Here is a 14,138-nt window from a genome sequence, read left to right as displayed (position 1 = left end):
AAACCAGCAATGGCTTAATGATATGCTTATGTAAACATAATCGGAATGTGACTATTGCCTGGTACCAAAATATTTCCTCTCAAGTCTAGAAAAGGTCAGTGTATCCACGTGTTCATGCAATCACACAGAGTTCCTTACAAATCTAACATTTTTGTACTGAGGAGACTGACAATTTTACTTTTAAGTTTCAGGTAAGGCAGCACCATATGTCTAATGCTGGAATGGTCAAGAAGCAAACTTAAATTCTGATAAGTGCACATTGTTAAGCATTCTAATTAATATCTGCACATCTAATCGGAATTCTTCCTTTTTATAAACAAGCTATAATCTTCTGCATTATCCCCTTTCACTCCTCCATGGAATATTATCTTATCCAGAGATGGTGAGACAAGACAAAACTGTGTGTATAGGAAATGCACTTTGCCGGGCATAATGTCTCACCAATTATTTTATCTTCCTTGTCTCCCCCACAATTGCACATGATGCACATCCCAGTGGGGAAAACAATCACAGTCCAGGCTGGGATCTGAACTGATCAATCTGATATTTTACTGCTGCAGCGATGAGACAGTCTGCAATTTTTTTAATGTTTTTAGTAAAGATTAAGTGACAAATGGTTATTTGACATCTCCATTTTCATATTGAAGTGGCAACTTATCCCCAATAATTGTATTATAATAAGCTGTGGATAAACAAAGTTTGTTTATGGGCACTAATGTTTTCCTGTCTGACTGAACAAATGTCAGAAACTACACAGAATTAACTCAAGTTCTTGGAAACTTGGAACAAAGACATTAACTTTTTTCAAAATAGCAGACTTGTGCCCAGGATGCCTTAGTGCATAATCTTCCATTACAGACAGGATGTTCTGTTTTGACCTTGTGCAACATTGATATTTTGATATCGTATAATACAATTATATACACAAACAAGTGACAATTCAATTTTTTTGGGTTGGCAGAACCAAAGCAGCAACACTTCCAGGGCACAGCTACATTGTATCAATGGCAGCCTTCAAAAACCTGAGCGAACTACCAGTAAATCATCACGCTAGCAGCATTGTTCAATTGGACACAAAAACTATAATGGCACATAACCTTGTAGCAGATTTTAAACTACTGGGATTTAGTTATCCTGCAAGTGAAATGGTCCCCACAACCGAAATGTCAAGTGCTAGTATAAAGCAGTACAGCACTGACTACTCTACAAGATATGCAACTGAAAGCTCTAACTTACAGTATTTATGTGGAAGTTATCCCTCTAAGCTCAGACTTGTATTTATGATAGCAGAGAGAAAGTTTTATAAAAGTACAATTTTAAATCTATACCACTATAACAAAATGTATCGGGTATTAGGCGTTGTATCTAGTACTGTAATGAAGTACAGAATCACTTCAGTTCAAGGAGCAACAGAAGATAAAAGACTTATAGAATTTAGTTGTCTAGTTCATATTCATGAACTTAGAGGGTTAACACGGTTTAATTTTTTTTTAAGTTATTTTACTTAGCAGCAAGTGTTTTTTTAGATGCTCCACCTTCCACTTTGTTCTCCAGATATTTGTCCAGCTCAGCCTCTCTCTTCACTGCTTCAGGCGATACCTTTGGTGCATTTGGAAAGCAAATCAATACGACACTCATGTTGTCTCGACTCCCCTGTTTGAGGGGGGCAAAAAATAGTCTCAATCAGACAGCTAAATTAGCAAAATATGCATTAATTATTTTTATGTAATTCTGGTTGTGATATCTAAACATACCTCACCACTCATTTGTCCTACTTTAAAAAAAAATTGCAAGAGAGACAGTGAGAGCCAAGGTCCAGCACCAGAATATAAAGGGTATTTGCCTTCTTTTTTTGTTAGCGAAAAACAGTTCAGGTAGAAAGCAAGTTTACCTGCTTTATGCTCCCGCTAACTTGTTTTTCTAACATTAGCAAACATGGAAACATATATCCGTAAAAGCAGGGTGAAAAAAAACCCTCAGATTCCTGAGGCCCAGTTTTGGAAATGCAACAAAGAGGAGCCCAGCTACCTCATGTTAAGTGTTTGAAAAGTGAAAGTTTTTACAGAAAGGGAGGGGTTTGTTACAGGCAAATCTTAATAAAAGAGCATTGCACATCTCCTGTAATAGTTGTTTCATGCAAGTGCAGCAAGATTAAAGAATGCTCTTCGATCCACTGCAGTCTTACACATAGGTGGGCAACATCAAGTGTAGCCTTCAGGTGAATTTGGATTAGAAGGTGTCGAATAATTGGACCAAGAGAACCAGATATAATGCAGATACCACTTTAAAGTGATGCATTCTATCCTTATTTCTATTTTTCCATTATAAATTTCTACATCCACATTTATATTGGCACCTGCCTATGTAAACTGATCATGCTGCAATTACATCCTCCTGCTTCATTTAAGCAGGCAGTTTCCATTATTAAATGTGAACGTAGGAATTTATAATGGAAAAAGTCGATAAAAAGTGTGCCCATTGATAAGAATTTTAATAGATCAATAGACGATTGTCATTTTGTTGAAATTTTTTTTAGAAATGGATTGTATACACCACTAACAATAGTAACAAAAATAATAAGACCGTTAAATGAGATTTAATGAATGTTCAACTGTACAGGAAGCTGAAAACTTAATTGTAATAAAGACAAAAGTAATAAAGACAAAAATAACTGTAGTTAGCTGGCTATCACCAACATGCCTTTCTACTGACCACTATCTCCAAACATTTAGCAACCAGACTGATCAAAATGTTATGCTTATAATTACTTCAAGCAGGTCTAAAAAGAATTACAACTGATATATAGTTAATCATTTTTTTCCCCTTTTGATTCTAATTTTCTACATGCAACTATCATCTATCTTCTTTTCTCAATCTTGTGTCAATCTATTTTCCTACCCACCTCTTATTCATTCACCTTCTGTGTTAGTTTTCATATTTCTTTATTATGGCAATTGCACAGCTTCAACAACCGTGTCTGCTATCTATCATTACATTTCCCCAAATTCTGGACATTTACTGATAATAAATTCTTGTTTGCCACAGTAATAGAAAAATCTCAGCACTAAGTAAATGAGGAGCAGAGTTTCTAACTGGAGTACCTTAAACTGAATCAAAGAAAATTTAGTGTTATGGAGTTTACCAGTAATCAATATGAAACTATGTTAGTCATATTTGACTTTCACAGGTAAAGGACTGCAGCAAAGTCTGTCACCACTGGCAAATTGACAAGTGGACAGAACAATCTTTACCACTGGTCTTCAGATGACTAGAAATTACCTGCAGACTATAAGCATTTAGTATTAGCTTGGCTCAGTGATACCACTCTTGCCTAAATCAGAGGTTTGTGGGTTCAAGCCCCATTCCATTGTAGTACAATTGTGTGCAAATTAGCTGCCACATTTGCCTATATTACAATAAAGAATTTGAAATTCTTTGCTAATGGAATGCTTTGGGATGCCTATGTAAATGCAAGTTATTTCTTTACTTGTGCAATATATAACAAGACCAATGTCTCCATGTATTACACACACACACAATGTAAAAAATATATGATGGTTGAAATTTAGTCTTTTGCAAATTATCCTTGGTTTATGAAATTACATAAGATCACATAGGATATACGGCACAGAAACAGGCCATTCGGCCCAACCAGTCCATGCAGCATTTATGCTCCACTCGAGCCTCCTCCAGTCTTTCCTCATCAAACTCTATCAGCATAACCCTCTATTCCCTTCTACCCCATATGCTTGTCTACCCTCCCCTTAAGTGCATCTATACTATTCACTTCAACCAATTCCTGTGGTAGCGAGTTCCACATTTGCACCACTCAATGGGGTAAAGAAATTTCTTCTGAATTTTCTATTGGATTTCTTGGTGACTATCTTATATTGATGGCCTCTAGATATGCTCTTCCCCACAAGTGGAAATATTCTCTCTCTATCCACTCTAAAAACTTTCATAATTTTAAAGACCTCTATAAGGTCACCCTTTTTCAAGATTAAAGTCACCCAGCCTGTTCATCCTTTCCTGATATGTATACCATTGCACTCCTGGTATCATCCTTGTAAATCATCTCTGTACCCTCTCCAGTGTCTCTGTATCCTTTTTATAATATGGCAACCAGAACTGTACGCAGTACTCCAAGTGTGGTCTAATCAAGGTTCGATACAGGTGCAGCATAACTCCCCTACTTTTCAATTCTTTACCTCTAGAAATAAACCCTAGTGCTTGGTTTGCTTTTTACATGGCCTTGCTAACCTGTGTGGCAACTTTTAGTGATTTGTGTATTGATACTCCGAGACCCTCATGTACTTCTACCCCATCTAAACTCGCACCCACCAAGTAAAAAGTGACCTTCTTATTCTTCCTATCAAAATGTAATACCTCACATTTAACTGTTAAACTTTATTTGCCAATTATATACCCATTCTGCAAGTTTATTAATGTCCTGTAATTTGTTGTAGTCCTCCTCAGTATTAACTATCCCCCAATTTGATGTCATCCGCAAATTTAGAAATTGTATTTTGGATTCCAAAGACTAAATCATTAATATAAATTGTAAACAACAGTGGTCCCAGCACTGATCCTTGTCTTCTTAATTGTTTCTTAATTGTCCCAAATTAAAAGATTTAAAAGTAAAGTTTTTATTTTCTTTAAAGACTCTTTAAAACTGACTTTGCGGGTAATCTCTTGAACAATCCTGGGAGACTAGATAGCACAAAGATGACACACATGGTCACTTCACCTTTGGGACCTGGACGTGTCTCCAGCTGAGACGAATGGGAAGGCGTCTTTGCCAGCAGTAAAGGCCCGGCATAAAATAAGCTTGTACTGTTTGAATCCAGTTCATACTGGGTAAGTGGCCATCACCTTTACAAATGCCATCAATTAGCTGGCATGGAAAGTGGAAACATATGAACTGAAAGTGTCAGGGCTGTTGTTCTGTGGCTGGGATTTAGACAGATCAGGTGAAAGTTCTGTCTTTGCTAATTTTAACAAAAGTAGACATGAATAAAGTGGGATTTTTAAAAACTTTTTACCCACATTTACTTAAGTTAGGAAATTCATCCCCATTACTGGGCGAGGAAGAAAATGTTACTCGGTGGCAAATTTGGAAATCATGTTTTGCTCTCCAGCACCAATATATGGAAAAACAAACAAATTAAAGCATGCCTTTGAAATCAACACTGTATGCTGGTATCACCTATTATGCTGCCATCTGCCTTTTATTGCTCATTCCTATCCTTCGTCACCTGCTATCCTGCTGCTCAAATGCAGAAATGCTGACTAGCTCAGTACACCAATGAGCTCATTAAATGTTTGTTAACTTGGTCAAGTCATCCAGGTAACAAGGGACCTTAGAAAGAAGAGCCTTGTGCCTTATTCTACTTTGAGTAGCAAATAACTGAAACAGTTAATGTAAATCTACTTTTTCTAAATCAATTTGTTGAAATCCCAAATCAACTGTAACTAGTTCCAGTATCAAGAATGTTGAAGTCTGTGAATAATGCAATTGATCAAATGGTCCCTTTTCAGCAGTATGATCAACACACACTAGTTAACAATCTTAGCAAAGTTCAAGCTCTTAACCTATGGAATAATCTTGGTAATTATCCCAATGTAAATGCAACTGTTAACAGCATACTTTTATGAAGGTAAGGTATCAGCAGCCAATTGAAAATGTGATTGCTGATCAGTGATTACACAGCAACTTTACATTCCTTTTCATCTCTCATTTCATACATGCAATCAAGTCTCATGAAATTGCTGCTCTGAAAGCAACTACAAGGCACAGGTAGCCTGGAATGACTCTCAAAGTTTTTCTTTCCTCTTCTGTCTGGGGATTCTTCGCACAATACTTCCCATTAATCACCTGCCCAAGACTCCTAACTTGCCATTTGAGAAAGTATGCCTACACTTCAACATCCCACCGCTTCAGGACACGACACAATGATACTCCAACACATTGTCACCGGGTCCCAAAATTAATTTTTGCTGATGTTCGGAATAATGTCGACTTACTTTAAGGATTATTCCAACAGAAACAACTATGGATCCTTTCTTAAAAAAATCATTTATAGGCCAATAAATAATTTCAACTACCTGGTCCTGATACTACTCAACCAGTGCTCCCATTTTGCACATAGCCAGGCTAAGGAGAATGCAACTGTATGTCCAATCTCCAGAACTTACTGCCAGCTCATATAACAGGAACATGGTAATAACTACAGCATATACAGTATCTAGGCTACTTTCATACAAAAGGTGTAATTCAGGACTGCAGGTTAACAATAACTGAAGTACGCTTTGATTTGAAGACTATTTTTAACAAATGCAAAATGATAAAAGGATTAAATATAATAAAAATGGAAAAGACATTCTATATACCTTGTACAAGCATGTGTCAACAATCTGGTTACAAACTTTCTCAAGGTCATCACTAACTTCTAGTCTGGATTTAACAAATTCACAGATCTCTTCATTCCCCATGACATCCCAAATGCCATCACATGCTAGGATAATAAATTGGTCGTTCTCCGTTCTCTCGATTTCATAAACCTCAGGCTCTGGTGAGACCAGCTGCTCCGTTGGACCCTTCCCATGGACACACTTGTAATCAAAATCTCCAAGAGCCCTTGAAACAGCGAGGGAACCATTGACACGCTGAATCATCACTGAGCCACCAGCATTCTGGATGCGCTCTTTCTCCAGTGGATTGTTTGGTTTGTGATCTTGTGTGAAGAAATGAACCTGTCCATTCCTACAGAGCAAACCTCGCGAGTCTCCACAGTTGATGAAGTATATGTGCTTGGGCGAAACCAGGACACCCACTGCCGTTGATCCGCTTCTGTCCGATCCATGCCTCTTCTCAGAGATTGTTCGCATGTGCTCATCAATCTGCAGGAAACCTGTTCGGATTCCACTTTTTACTTTTTCCACAGTAGGCTCTGCCACACCATCAGTGATTTTGAAATCCTGGTTGTTGGTGATGTGATCTAACAAATGCTCACAGCAATATCTGGCAACTTGGGATCCAGCATGCCCATCGTAGACTGCGAAGAATGACCATGATTCAAGTCCATGTGGTAGACCAATGACAGCTGTATGTGCATCTTCCATCTCAATTCGCCAACCTTGCATGCTGCTCAGTCCGTAATGCAGATCATTCCCCTCACCACGGGCATTATGTTTTTCCATCTTTGGCTTGTCCAGAAATGCTCCCATTTTTCCCCGATATGCTCAGCGCTGAAGGAAAAGGAAACAAATACTTTTCAATTTTCTGGACACTCAATGAATGTACTTAAAACAGAAACATTGGTATAATCTATATTGCAGCTGATCTGCAGCTAGTGAAAAATGGAATGCACCCAAGAAACTTTTTCAGCAAAAAGCAAGTACAATGATTACTAAACAATATGTTTTAAACTTTTACAATAGCAGGACACCACTGAAAAGCAAGCTTAATTTACAAATTGCCTAATTTATTAGTCAATATGGTTTATCTGAACAGTTTGAAAAACACTTGTTCAGACAAATGAATAATTCAGATAAGTGATCATATTAATTCCAATGTCAATCTGCATTAAATGATTCACCATAAATACAAGATATAAAAGTAGGATGGAATAATTCATTGCTAGGATTTCAGTGAAGTGCAACAATTGGCATGTGAAATGTTCATGCTGTGTTTAATTGAACTATGAAAAATACCCAAAGTACAAATACAGATTTTGTCCTTCCAAATTTGAAAGACTGAACACTAGGGTGAAGTACCTGTGATTACAAGCTCACTGGATCACTAGTGCCATGAGGTTTATTTAGCATACTAGTGCCAAACTATAAATAAAAGCACTTAGGCCAATAAGCTTTAATGTTGTGCAACACATTTCTTCCTTTATTCACAATCAACATTAGGGTCAGACTGTAACTACCAGTACTTCACCCTGAACTGTTCTGAAGGATCGCCCCTTAAATGTTAAGCTTTCTTTCATATTCTGATAAATCTTGTGCATTTCTAGCAATTGCTGTTTTTTTTAAACCCTCTGAAACTTGAATCACTTAAGCAAACAGCATTCTACCCAGGATGTGGTAGAAAATAATGTGATGGTTAAAGGTCAATAGTCTTTCTCGAGTATGTTTGACAGGAAGCTGCTTTCTGCTGACTTTCACCTCCTCCCCGCCCAACAACTACTGCAATATGTATTCACAGGACATCAAGGTCAGATACTTGACACTATTTTTGGATTTGCATTTCCATGGACCTTTTTTTTTTATATAATATGTGACCACTCACCCCTCCATACAGATAATCGTTATGGACCTGCCCAAGTATTCACAAAGCCAATAGACAGAAATGTAATGGAACTACCCATATCCCTTATAATAAACTTGTTCCAAAAACAAGCATCTGACAACTTGGTATTGTACTAAGAATGTTGGATCCCAAACATCTAACAGTGCACTTTACAAGGTTAATGTAACTACCCAATTAATTGCACAACCAATGATACCCTGACCAGGTGCACATTTACTAAGCCAATTTTGGTCATCTTAGTTTTACTTTCATGGGAGTACACTATTATTGGGAAGCTCTGCAACTTACTACTTTGCTGAGAACTGATAAAGACAGATAGAATAGGAAACAAAATAGGAAAGGGAAAGGCGTCCCAAAATATGTATGCTCTTATCTGCCATAGGTGGTGGTAGAATTTCTAATATTACCACAAATAATTTGCTAAATAAAGATATGACTTTTTAAAAATTGAATTTCAACTACCTAGCCCAGCTACGCAGGCAGTGCTCCCATTTTACACATAGCCATACTAAGGAGAATGTAGCTACACGTTGCCGCCTACCTGCTGCCTGACCCAGTTTCCCAAGCAGTGCCTGGTATAGTAAGAGACACAATAAGGTCACTATTCCATCTTTTACTTCAAACTGGAGTGGAGGGAGGCAGAACCAGCTGGATTGGTTGAAATCTATTACCTAGATAACATAAGAAAAATTTCTATTTTTTTTTAAACTCACCCTAATTTAAACAAAAATCTGTTAGAGAACTTTTACAATTAATAATGCTGCAAAGAATTCAAGATATCGAATTCACAAAGCTGTACAGATGGGTTTAAGTCTTGGCACTGGCTGACAACACTCCAATCTGCAACCCAAAAATTGGTATCAGTTCTTAGCCAGGCCACAAGGTAGGACAATTCAGAGGAAGACCACTATATGTGAAACTGGCAAGTCTTCTCCTGCACCAAGTTGAATGCAAACAGTATTGCAGGGATTGAACTGACTTGAAAGTCACCAATTGCTCATACGGATTTTGGTGAAAATTTTTACTTGGCTAACAATCTAGCATAGGAGTACTATGTCATAGCATTACTAAATCAGTTAGTCTAACTCATTTAGTTTTTTAACTGGCTAGTTTTATGATTAATAATGAAAACTAAATTAATAAATCAATACTTCCCACAATAGTGCAAAGACTTAGTCTAAAAAGGAGGACTCCAAGGAGATAATGTGTATGTGTGGGCAGGCAGGAGTGTCTCTGAGGAGCAAGTGCACAAAATGTTTTATTAGCATTTTTATCAGCTTTCACAACCTCAGAACATCCCAAAGCACTTTACAGTCAATTAACTACTTTTGATATGTAGTCACTGATGATGTAAGGAAACACAACAGCCAATTTACACACAGCAAAGTCCCACAAATAGCAATGAGATAATTAACCAGATTATCTGTTTTTAGTGATGTTGTTTGAGGGATAAATATTAGCCAGGATGCCAGGAGGCCAGGAGAGCTCCCCCGCTCTTCGAATAGCGCCATGGGATCTTTTACGTCCACCTGAGAAAGTAAACAGCACCTGTCAATGCAGCATTCCCTCAGTACTACACTGAAGTGTCAACCTAGATTATGTACTCAAGTCTCTGGAGTGGGGCTTGAACCTATGACCTTCTCAGTCGTGGCAAGGCCTTCTATTCGGCTAAATTTGATCGGCTAATTCCAACCTAATTTTCAAAGCAGTCCAGAAAACGGACATAATATAAATATATAACATATATAGCATTGCTCTTCTACAAAAAACAGTATCATACTTAGTAATAAGTTCAAGTTAGGTTAGGTCATTACAGTCTAGGTTTAAGTTATATATTTAATTAGATAATATTCCACTAATCCTTTTTATCAGGCATAAGCCACTTGGAAAGACTACGGATAGCAGCAAGTTACTTGGACAAAGACATTTATTTTAAAAAGTGTAAAAGTGAAGATGGAATATGATGGCTGGCATTCTTAAAACATGAAGAAAATCTTATCATTTTGGATAATCTGATCAGGAAAATTCCTCTATGATTCCAATCCCCCCAAATAATAGTTTAATCAATAAGGTCAAGCTTCCAATGATGGAATTAAGAGTTCTATGAACACAGATGGAGTCTAAATACAACAAAGCTGAAGCATGCCTTGTGCTGCACTTCCGATTTGTCCACTTCAACTATTACCCCAGCTTTATTTATTTTGTTACTAGTTGGTTTGTCAATTATAATGCAACTTTCATCAGGTAGTCACTTAATTCAAGGTAAGATCCTTTTAACAATCAGAACATGTCAAGCTATTGACTAGTTAATTCCTTCAGTTCATGCAACTGGTGATACATGCAGCAGAATATGTTGTTCTAAAACAAATGCAAAGTTAATAAGTTTCATATACAGTAACAGCAATGTACAGTATATGTTCCACACTTAAAATGACATTGATCTATAATAGATTATACTACATAGTAAGAGCATGTTTGTCAAGAAAGTCAACCAAATTTGGAAAAGTAAAAGTAATAGTCAAGTGGTAAAAGAACATGAGATTTCTCAGTAGAAATTCAATTTAGGACATCTTCTTTAGAGTCCTAAGACTGTTACAGGTCCACTAATGTTCAATTCCAACAAGCACCATTGCAAAGCCAGAGTACCTGTAGCAGCTTAAATAATTAATGGCATGAAACCATGAAAAAAATAGAGAAGGGAATATTTGTATTAATCGTCCAGCATTTGTACAATATGTGGGGTAGTTAAAAACAAACACCATCTGCCAATCCAGGACATACAAAACAAGATGCTGGGAAAGCAAAAATGTACCATGTTATAATTCTCCCTGGAGCAAGTTCTGCAGCTGTTCTATTAGAATTTAAGAGATCCAAAATTGGAGAGATACAGGTGTTTTTTTTGTCCCATGCAGATTATTTCTACTCAATCCGTTTCATATTTTGGTCAGCTATGATAAAATATGTATCTACATAAACTTACAGTATCACTTTAGTATCTGAAAATGCATCAAATTAATAATACATCAACTCACACCCCTGCTACCATCTAAAGTTACTGTTAATGTTTGGTACTGTAACAATGAGCTTTAAAAATATATATATTTATAATCCTGATGAGCAGTTTTACTAACTTGATAATGATATTTGTAATCATTTCGGAAGATATCAAATAGTTCGAAATTTGTGAAGATTAAAATATTTGTTTGTGAATCCGATATTTTGTAGGGTGACTTCACCAAAAAGTGGCAATAATAAACTCTCGAATACGGTCCGAGTGCAAATCATTTCTCACTCGATCGTTTACCCCAATAAAGGAGCGGTTACATAACACTAATGTAACCAAGCACACACCCATGAAACACCCTCCAGATCCGATCTTGATATAGGCTTATGCCTATTATAGAAGCAGGGGGGGGGTCAACGCTTAAAACAAAGGCAGTAAAACTGGCTCTCGGGAGCTGCAAAGGTCCCAGGTCAGAGTGGGAGGGGAGAAACCTCGGGTGCGAATTTAAAAAAAGGCCCGGACGCCGATTTTGAACACTGGGGCCTAGGCGCTGACAATGGCGCCCTCTCACGCTTAGTCTATCTCCCCGCGGCGCTGGTCGAGCCGGAGGCCGCGAATGTGTGGCGCAGACACGGACACTCACCGACCTTCCTTCCCCCACCACCACACAGAACAGACAGCCAGACAACGTCCTTCAACGCGATAGCATTCACCAGGAAACCGAAGTCCGATCCGTAACGACGAAAAGAGGGCGAGACATGGTCGGAGAAGCGGCGGAAAAAAAGAGAGCGAGAGCGAGAGCGCGGCAGAATCACAGTAACATGGTCCCGTCCGCCTCCCGACAACGGCGGCTGCGCCGAGCAACCCGGATGTACATGGCCAGCAGCCTTTCACGTCACTTACAAGTACTAGAGCAGCACTGAACTTGTCCTAGAAAGAAAGTGTTGCATTTATATCGTGCCTTTAATCGCTTCAGGACGTCCCAAAGCGCTTTATAGACAATGAAGTACTTTTTTTTTGAAGTGTTGTAATGTAGGAAATGCGGCAGCCAATTTGCGCACAATCAACAAGGTTTTTTTCTCTGTTTTTGTGATGTTGATTGAGGGATAAATATTGGCCATCTTCTTCGAAATAGTGCCATAGGATCTTTTACGTCCACGAGAGAGAGAGAGAGAGAGAGACAGCGTGCCTCGGTTTAATGTCTCATCCGAAAGACAGCATCTCCGATAGTGCAGCACTCCTTCGGTACTACTCTGGAGTGTCAGCCTAGCTGTTTGTGCTCAAGTCCCTGTTCACCATCCTTGTTCACTATCCTTGTTTGCATTCCATTACACCAGTTAGTAATTGTAAAGGAGGCCTGTCCTTAAACTATAATTATTTAAAATGATTATGCTTATATTGGCTGATCACATCCTTATATGGAGCAAAAGCACAAAAAAATGTATATGTGCAGGGAGAAATGGTGGGGCGAAAGGAGTGGATGTGAGGAAAAGGTCAAAGTTGGAGAAGTGGAGAGTTCAGGAGGGGGTTGTAGGGCTGGGGGAGGTTACAGAGTTAGGGCTGGCCAAGGCCATAGAGAGATTTAAGTTGGAATTTTAAGTTGGAGGCGTTGGGGGACTAGGAACCAAGCATGACAGGGAGGACAGGAGAGTCTTGGTTCGAGACAGGATACAGGCAGCAAAATTTTGATGAACTATAGTTTACGGAGGGTGGATGATGGAGAACTGGACTAGAGATCAATGCAGTATTTGAGTAGCAGATTGGGTACTGGCTACAAAACAGAAAAGAGAGTAGAGGTTAAAGGTAGTTACTCAGAGTGGCAAAAGGTGAGAAGTGGTGTTCCACAGTGATCGGTGCTGGGACCACTGTTCTACGTTTACATAAATGATTTGGACTCAGGAATCTGAAGTACAATTTCAAAATATGTGGATGACATCAAATTGGGAGGTGTTAATATATAGGAGGACTGCGACAAAATAAACTTGCAGAATGGGTAAATGAACTTCAATAAAGATAAATGTGAGGTGGCACATTTTGGTAGGAAGAATAAGGAGGCTTCTGGAAAATAAGTGTCTCGGTGTGGTAGACGAACAGAGGGATCTGGGAGTACAAATACACAAATACTAAAAGTAGCGACGTAGGTTAATAAGGACATTAAAAAGGCAAACCAAGCAGTGGGGTTCATTTCTAGAGGGATAGAATTGAAAAGCAGAGAAGTTATGTTCAACTTGTATAGAACCTTGGTTAGAACACACTTGGAGTACTGAGGACAGTTCTGATCTCTATATTATAAAAAGGGTATAGAGGCACTAGAGAAGGTGCAAAAAAGATTTACTTGAATGATATCTGAACTGAGAGGTTATACCTAATCAGGAAAGATTGAAAAGGTTGGGGCTCTTATTCTCCAGAAGAGAAGACTGAGGGGTAACGATAGCGAGAAAGACTTGCATTTATATAGCACCTTTCATGACCACCAGACATCTCAAAGTGCTTTACAGCCAATGAAGTACCTTTGTAGTGTAGCCACTGTTGTAATGTGGGAAACGCGGCAGCCAACTTGTGCACAGCAAACCCCCACAAACAGCAATATGATAATGACCAGACAAACTGTTTTTCTGATTGAGGAATAAATATTGACCAGGACACTGAGGATAACTCCCTTGCTCTTCTTCGAAATAGTGCCATGGTATCTTTTACATCCATTTGAGAGAGCAGATGGGGCCGCAGTTTAATGTCTCCTCCGAAAGGCGGCACCTCTGACAGTGCAGCACTCCTTCAGCACTGCACTGGAGTGTCAGCCTAGATTTATGTGCTCAA

At 38.4% G+C, this 14,138-nt stretch overlaps 1 protein-coding gene across 8 annotated transcripts in view; it reads right to left on the bottom strand.

The window, feature by feature from the left end:
• Window positions 1-12,157, bottom strand: part of ppm1aa (protein phosphatase, Mg2+/Mn2+ dependent, 1Aa) — a 32,530-nt gene extending 20,373 nt beyond the window's left edge. For 3 of the 8 annotated variants that reach the window (XM_070879458.1, XM_070879454.1, XM_070879460.1), the window contains exons 1-3: window positions 11,965-12,157; window positions 6,391-7,248; window positions 1,536-1,653 (exon numbers count right to left, since the gene is read on the bottom strand). In XM_070879458.1, the coding sequence (XP_070735559.1) occupies window positions 1,536-1,653; window positions 6,391-7,227 (955 nt within the window). In that variant the 5' untranslated portion in view covers window positions 7,228-7,248; window positions 11,965-12,157. Of the gene's footprint in view, window positions 1-1,504; window positions 1,654-6,390; window positions 7,249-9,732; window positions 9,847-11,964 lie in introns of all 8 variants that reach the window. The other 5 variants (XM_070879459.1, XM_070879461.1, XM_070879456.1 and 2 more) reach the window with 4 other exon arrangements.
• Window positions 12,158-14,138: the final 1,981 nt, after the last annotated feature.

This window comes from Pristiophorus japonicus, chromosome 4 (assembly GCF_044704955.1).
Source record: "Pristiophorus japonicus isolate sPriJap1 chromosome 4, sPriJap1.hap1, whole genome shotgun sequence".
Lineage (NCBI taxonomy): Eukaryota > Metazoa > Chordata > Chondrichthyes > Pristiophoridae > Pristiophorus > Pristiophorus japonicus.
Note: the sequence above shows the minus strand (reverse complement) of the source record. Positions and strands in the feature narration are given on the sequence as shown.